At 57.5% G+C, this 7,343-nt stretch overlaps 1 protein-coding gene across 1 annotated transcript; it reads left to right on the top strand.

Annotated features, from left to right (window-relative positions):
• Positions 1-363: 363 nt before the first annotated feature.
• On the top strand, positions 364-7,337 carry LOC118701152 (solute carrier family 2, facilitated glucose transporter member 4-like). Its single transcript, XM_036405790.2, has 9 exons — positions 364-521; positions 1,058-1,182; positions 1,769-1,884; positions 2,539-2,698; positions 3,349-3,530; positions 3,983-4,087; positions 4,730-4,825; positions 5,689-5,892; positions 6,929-7,337. The coding sequence occupies exons 1-9, from the start codon at positions 475-477 to the stop codon at positions 7,139-7,141; spliced, it is 1,248 nt and encodes a 415-aa protein (XP_036261683.2). The 5' UTR covers positions 364-474; the 3' UTR covers positions 7,142-7,337.
• The last annotated feature ends 6 nt before the right edge of the window (positions 7,338-7,343 follow it).

The raw sequence follows: 7,343 nt of genomic DNA, 5'->3' as shown, positions 1-7,343 counted from the left end.
GCCCCCTCCCCAAATTCGGGTGTTCTCCTTCCCCAAATTGGGGTTCCCTTTCAATGCATTGATGCCCCCTCCCCAAATTCAGCTTCCCTCTCTACAAATGGCTGCCACCCCCAGGGGAGACCCCTCCCCAAATTGGGGTGTCCCATTGGGGTTCCCCATCCCTAAATGGCTCCCTGGGTGGGAGCCCCCTCCCCAAATTCGGGTGTGTCCCCCTCCCCAAATCGGGGTTCCCCCCTGCCCAAATGGGAGCCCCCTCCCCAAATTCGGGTGTCCCCCTCCCCAAATCGGGGTTTCCCCCTCCCCAAACGGGTCCCTGGCTGGGAGCCCCCTCCCCAAATTGGGGTGTGTCCCCCTCCCCAGGTGATCGAGGTTGAGTACAACGCCACCTGGGCCCGGCGCTGGGGGTCGCCGCCCCCTCCCCAGACGCTCTCGCTGCTCTGGGCGCTCTCGGTCGCCATTTTCTCCGTGGGGGGGATGGGCACGGCCCTGGCGGGCGGGGCCATGGCCGAGCGCCTGGGCAGGTGAGGGGCGTGGCCTAAGGAGGGGGCGGGGCTTGAAGGGGCGGGGCTTAAACGGGAGGGGAATTGAGAGTGGGGCTTAGAGGGGAGGTGTGGGCGGGGATTGGAGGGGAAGGGGTTAAAGGGGGAGGGGTTTGAAGGGGTGAGGGCGGGGCTTAATGGGGTGGAGAACGTGGGCGGGGCTTAAATGGGAGGGGCAGAGTGGGTGGGGATTGGAGGGGAAGGGTGAAAGGAGTGGGGGCGGGGCTTAATGGGGTGTGGCAGAGTGGGCGGAGCTTAATGAGGAGGAGAGTAAGGGAGGGCTTAAATAGGAGGGAGGGGAGTGGGGGTGGGGCTTCATGGGAGAGTGTTTGAGGGGTGGGGCGGGGCTTAATGGGGCGTGGGAAAGTGGGTGGGGCTTAATGGGGTGTGTCAGAGTGGGTGGGGCCTAAAGGGGATTGCTCAGATGGGCGTGGCTTCATCGTTGGGGCACAAATGGGTGGAGCTTCAGAGGCGTGGTCACTCCGGCCGTGGCCACGCCCCCTCCCTCTCCTCCCCAGGAAAGGCGCCCTATTGGCCACCAACGGCCTGGCCGTGGTGGGCGGGGCCCTGATGGGCGGGGCCAAGCTGGGCCCCACCTACATCCTCATAATCATTGGCCGCTTCATCGTGGGCGCCTACTCAGGTACTGCCTCACCTGGGGGCGTGGCCTGGTTCTGGGGGCGTGGCTTGGCTCTGGGGGGCCTGGCCTGGCTGGGAGGGTGTGGCCTGTGTGGGGGGGTGTGACCTAGCAATATGGGGGTGTGGCCTGGCTCTGTGTGGGCGTGGCCTGGTGGTTGAGTTGGGGTTACTTTTGGGCATTTTTGGGGCGATTTTTGGGGCGATTTTTGGGGTGGATTTTGGAGGAATTTTTGAGATTTTTGGGGACATTTTTGGGGAGCATTTTTGGGGGATTTTCGGGGGGTCCCCATGGGGCGAGGGGGGTGTCCTGTCTCTGTGTGGGCGTGTCCTATCTTTGTGTGGGCATGGCCTGGCTGTTTGGTGGGCGTTAATTTTGGGGATTTTTTGGGGTGATTTTTGGGGTGGGTTTTGGAGGAATTTTTGAGATTTTTGGGGGGGGGGATTTTGGAGGAATTCTGGGCAAATTTTTGAGATTTTTGGTGGGCATTTTTGGGGGGGGATCCCCTGCGTGCTGAGGGGCGTGTCCTCTCTCTGTGTGGGCGTGTCCTCTGTCCCGAGGGGCGTGTCCCGGCTGACCCCGCCCCTTCCAGGGCTGGTCTCGGTGCTGGTGCCTCTCTACGTGGGGGAGGTGGCGCCGCTGCGCCTGCGGGGGGCGCTGGGGACCCTGCACCAGCTCGGCATCGTCCTGGGCATCCTGGTGGCACAGGTGACAAATACGGGGGGCCCGGGGGCCGTTTGGGGTCCCAGAGGCAAAATTCGGGGTCTCAGGGGGGAAAATTTTGGGTTCAAGGGCGGTAATTTGGGGTCCCAGGGGGGTTTTGGTGGTCCCGGGTGGATTTTTGGAGGTCCCGGGGGAAAATTTGGGGCCTGCGGGGTTGGGCGGGTCTTCGGTGGGTGGAGCTAGAGTGGGAGGAGTCATTGTGGGCGGGGCTTAGATGGGGATGGGTCATTGGGGGCTGTGGGGATGCTCCGCCCACCCTGAATGGGGTGTGAGTGGGCGGGGCTTGAAGGGGTGGGCGGGGCTTAAATGGGGAGGGGTCTTTGTGTGGGGAGACCTTGGGCTCCTTGGGGAGCAGGTGGGAGGAGCCTCAGGGGGGTGGGCGTGGCCGGGAGGTGGGCGTGGCTTGGACGGGCACGGCTGAGGGTCCTGAGGGGATTTTGGGGCGCTCAGGGGAGAATTTGGGATCCCTGCAGCGACACCTCGCGACACACCCCTCCCCCTCGCGACATAGCGCCAAACCCCACCCTCTATCGCGACATCCCGCCATTTACATCGTCATATCGCCCCCTTCTGCCCGCCTATCTCGCGATATCCCGCGATATCCCGCGATATCCCGCGATATGGCGGCCTCTCCCGCAGGTGCTGGGGCTGCGGGCGCTGCTGGGGACGCCGAGGGCGTGGCCGGCGCTTTTGGGGGCGGGGCTGCTGCCGGCGGCGCTGCAGCTGCTGCTGCTGCCGCTGTGTCCCGAGAGCCCCCGGTTCCTGCTGGCCCGGGGCCAGCGCGGCCGCGCGCGCCGCGGTGAGTGCGGGAGCCTTCGGCCTCGCCGCGGGGCTCCGGGCTCTTCCTCCTCCTCCTCCTCCTCCCTCCCGATTCTTCCTCCCCTTCAGCTTCGTTTTCCTCCTCTTCCTCGCTGCCTTTCGTCCTCGTCTCCCTCCTTCATTCCTTTCTTCTTCCTCCTCATCCTCATTCTCATCCTCCTCTTCCTCCGTCCCAATTCTTCCTCCTCACCTTCATCATCCTCCTCCTCCATTCCCCCTCTTCCTCCACTTTCGCTGTCCCAAATTTTCCTCCCCCCCCTTCTCTTCCTCTTCCTCTTCCTCTTCCTCCGTCCCAATTCTTCCTCCTCCATCCCCTTCATCATCATCATCATCATCATCCTCCTCCTCCTCCTCTCTCCCAAATTTTCCTCCTCGCCTTCATCTTCCTCTGTCCTGATTTTTCTTCCTCTTCCTCTATCCCAAATTTTCCTCCTCCTTGCTTTCCTCTTCCTCCTCCTCCATCCCGATTCTTCCTCCTCCTCTTCCTCAATCCCCGTTTTCTCCTCACCTTCATCGTCCTCATCCTCACTTTCCTTCTTCCCCTTCCCCTTCCCTTTCCTCTTCCTCTCCCTCACCTTCCTCCTCCTCCCCTCCCACTTTCACAACAAGCCCCTCCCTTTCCCCCCCCAGGCCTCTCACGATTGGCTGGACCGGCGGCGGAGGCGGGGCTGGCGGCGCTGGAGGCGGAGCTTGGCCGAGGCCCCGCCCCCAAGGTGGGGCTGCTGGAGCTGTGCCGGAGCCGCCGTTACCGACAGCCGCTGATCGTGACGCTGGGGCTGCAGCTGGCGCAGCAGCTCTCGGGCATCAACGCGGTAAAAACGGGGCGAAAACACCCGAAAACGGGAAAAATGGGGAAAAAATGGCACAAAAATGGTGCAAAAATAGCGAAAAATGGGCAGAAAATGAGCAGAAATGGGCGTGGTTTAAGGGAAATGGGCGTGGCCATGGTGTCGCTGGGGCTGCAGATGGCGCAGCAGCCCTCGGGCATCAACGCGGTAAAAATGGGGCGAAAACACCCAAAAACGGGAAAAATGGCGCAAAACCGGCGAAAAATGGGCAGAAAATGAGCAAAGATGGGCGTGGTTTAAGGGAAATGGGCAAGGCCTCGTGGGCGCGGCCACTTTGGGATTGGGCGTGGCCAGAGCCGGTTCAATGTGATTGGGGGGATTTTTTAAAGGGCGGGGCTTCATGTAGGTGTGGCCATAAGGGGCGTGGCTTGAGAGGGCGTGTCCTCTTGCTGACCACGCCCCTTTACCCACCCCAGATCTTCTACTATTCGACGTCCATCTTTGAAGGGGCGGGGCTTAAGGACCCAGCCGTGGGCACCATCGGAACGGGCGTGGTCAACGTGGTGGCCACCGCCCTGTCGGTAAGCCACGCCCACTGCCACATCCAGTGGCACCGTATGGGCGTGGTCATGAGTGGGTGTGGTGTCATTTGGGGGCGTGGTCATGGATGGAGGGGTCTCATTGTGGGTGTGGTCTCAATCGGGTGTGGCCCTGGTGGGTGGAGCCTTCCAAGTGGGTGGGGTTTGATAGGTGGGGTCTAAGGGGTGGGCGTGGTCATGAGTGGGAGTGGTCTCATTGGTGGGCGTGGTCTTGGTGGGCATGGTCATGAAGGGGGAGGAGTCTCAGCCGGTGTGTATACAATGGGGCATGGTCATTGTGGTGGGCGTGGTCACAAGTGGGAGGAGTCTCAAGGGGTGAGGTCATGGGGAGTGGTCTCATGGTGGGTGTGGTCACAAGTGGGAGGAGTCTCCATGGGCGTGGTCACAATGGGGTGTGGTCTTTGTGATGGAGTGGTCATTCTGGGTGTGGTTTCCATGTGGGCGTGGCCATGGAGAGTGGACTGGTGGTGGGCGTGGTCACAACTTGGGTCTCACGGTATGGGTGTGGTCACAAGGGGGGAGGAGCCTCACGAATGGGCGATGTCCCATAATGGAGTGGGATCCAATTGGTGGGCGTGGCCTCCTGGTGGGCGTGTCCGGGCTAAGCCCCGCCCCCTGTGGCAGGTGGTGCTGGTGGAGCGGGCGGGGCGCCGCGTGCTGCAGCTGGTGGGGCTGCTGGGAATGATGGGATGCGCCGGGACCCTGGGCGTGGCCCTCAAGGTGAGCACGGGGGGGACCCCAAAATCCAACACTGAACCCCAAAAATGCCAACCTTGGAGCCCAAAATCACCTGGGACCCCAAAATCCAACACGGGAACCCAAAATCACCTGGAATGCCCCAAAAAATCCCAAATCCAACCCTGGATCCCAAACTCATATGGGCGTGGCCCTCAAGGTGAGCAAAGGGGGGGGACCCCAAAACTCACCTGGGACCCTCCAAAAAAACCCCAAAACCCAACCCTGAAACACCAAAATCACCTGGGCAACCCCCCAAAAAAAATCCCAAATCAAAACCTGGACATCAAACTCACCTGGCCCTCAAAATCCCACACTGAACCCCAAAATTCCCAACCTTGGAGCCCCAAAATCCAACACGGGAACCCAAAATCCAACACGGGAACCCAAAATCACCTGGAACCCCCCAAAAAATCCCAAATCCGAAAAAAATTCGAAAAAAAATAAAAAAAAAATCCGAAAAAAAATCGAAAATAATTTGAAAAAATTCAGAAAAAAAATCAGAAAAAGTCCGAAAAAAAATCGGAAAAAAATCGGAAAAAAATCGGAAAAAAATCGGAAAAAATCCAAAAAAATTCGGAAAAAAAAAAATCCGAAAAAATTCCGAAAAAATCCGAAAAAATCCGAAAAAAAATCAGAAAAAAATCCGAAAAAGTCCGAAAAAAAATCCGAAAAAACTCGAAAAAAATCCGACAAAAATCTGACAAAAATCCGAAAAAAATCCGAAAAAAATCCGAAAAAATCAGAAAAAAATCAGAAAAAAATCAGAAAAAAATCAGAAAAAATCAGAAAAAAATCAGAAAAAAATCAGAAAAATTGCCCCAAAAATTCCCGTTTTTTCTCGGCAGCTCGGGGGTCCCGTTTGGGGCGCGCTGGCCCTGGGCTCGGCGCTGGCCTTTGTGGGGTTTTTCGCGGTGGGGCCGGGCCCCCTGCCCTGGTTCGTTGGGGCCGAGCTGTTCCCGCCCGGGCCCCGCGGGGCCGCGCTGGCCCTGGCCGGGCTCGTGAACTGGGCCAGCAACACGGCCGTGGCCATGGCCTTCCCCCCGCTGCAGGTAAATTCGGGGATTTGGGGGTGTTTTGGGGCGATTTATGGGGTTTGGGGGATTTTTGGGGTGATTTTGGAGCAGTTTTTGGGGGGGTTATGGGGGTTTTTGGGGCAGTTTTTGGGGCAGTTTTTGGGGATTTAAGGGGGATTTTGGGGAATGTTTGGCCGTGGCCAAGGCCTTCCCCCCGCTGCAGGTAAACCCGGGCGTTTTGGGGCATTTTGGGGTCATTTATGGGTTTTGGGGATTTTTGGGGGATTTTATGGGATTTTTGAGGGGTTTTTGAGGGTTTTTTGGGGCAGTTTTGGGGGATGTTATGGGATTTTTGAGGAGGTTTTGGGGCTGTTTTGGGGGGGTTTATGGGGGTTTTTGAGGGGTTTTTGGGGCAATTTTTCGGGTTTTATGGGATTTTTGAGGTGATTTTGGGGCAATTTTGGGGGATTTTATGGGATTTTTGGGGTGATTTTGGGGCAGTTTTGGGGGGGGGTTTATGGGGGTTTTGGGTGGTCAAATGGTAGAGAAATGGGGGAAAAATGGGGAAAATTCAGGATTTTTTGGTGGGGAAATGGGGAAAATTCAGGGGTTTGGGAATTTAATGGGGATTTAATGGGATTTTAGGGGCAGTTTTGGGATTTTGGGGTGGTTTCGGGGCAGGGGGGTTTGGGGAGGAATTTGGGATTTTGGGGGGAGATTTTGGGAGGATTTTGGGGATGGTCTGGGAGCTTTTATGGGATTTTGGGGGGATTTTGAAGGGGTTTTGGGGGGGATTTTGGAGCATATTTAGGGCGTTTTGGGGGGAATTTGGGGCATTTTTAGGGTGATTTTGGGGGAATTTTGAGGAGATTTTGGGAGGATTTTGGGATAGTTAATGGGAGCTTTGGGGATTTAATTTTCCCCCCAATTCTTCCCATTTTTTTACCCCAGAAAAATCTCAATTTTTTTCCCAATTTCCCTCCCAAAAATCCCAATTTTTTGCCCCCAAAACCCCTTTTTTTTTTTTTTTACCCCAATTTTTTTTTCCCAAAAATCCCATTTTTCTCCCCAGGACGCCATGGGCCCCCTGGTGTTCCTCCTTTTCGGGGGGCTCCTGGGGGGTTTCTCCCTCTTCACCTTCCTGCTGCTCCCCGAGACCCGAGGCCGCCCCTTCCCCGACCCCCGGGACCCCCAAAATGCCCCAAACTCCTCCCCCCTGGCCCTGCTGGGGCCCCCCGAGAAGGACACGGAGCTGCAGAGCCTGGCCGGCCACGAGGAGCCCTGAAATCGGGGGAAAACCCCAAAATTTGGGGCAATTTTGGGGCGAAATCCCAAAAATTTGGGGTTTTTTTCAGCCCTTTTTGGCCAATATTGGGGGCACCCCCCGTTGAATTTTGGGGGGTTTTTTTGGGGCATCCCCCCCCAGAAATTTGAGGGGTTTTTATGGCAGTTGGGGCCGATTCGGGGGTGCCCCCTAAAAATTTGTG

The sequence above is a fragment of the Molothrus ater genome, unplaced genomic scaffold (genome assembly GCF_012460135.2).
Source record: "Molothrus ater isolate BHLD 08-10-18 breed brown headed cowbird unplaced genomic scaffold, BPBGC_Mater_1.1 matUn_MA744, whole genome shotgun sequence".
In the NCBI taxonomy this organism is placed as follows: domain Eukaryota; kingdom Metazoa; phylum Chordata; class Aves; order Passeriformes; family Icteridae; genus Molothrus; species Molothrus ater.
The sequence above is the reverse complement of the archived record's forward strand: the minus strand, read 5'-3'. Positions and strand labels throughout refer to the sequence as shown.

Bases quoted from the DNA above. Each gene is read 5' to 3' on its own strand.
- LOC118701152 (XM_036405790.2), top strand. From the start codon at position 475: ATGGGCACGGCCCTGGCGGGCGGGGCCATGGCCGAGCGCCTGGGCAG. The intron at 3,531-3,982 runs GTAAAAACGGGG...TACCCACCCCAG, and splicing joins AGCTCTCGGGCATCAACGCG to ATCTTCTACTATTCGACGTC. The intron at 4,826-5,688 runs GTGAGCACGGGG...TTTTCTCGGCAG, and splicing joins CCCTGGGCGTGGCCCTCAAG to CTCGGGGGTCCCGTTTGGGG.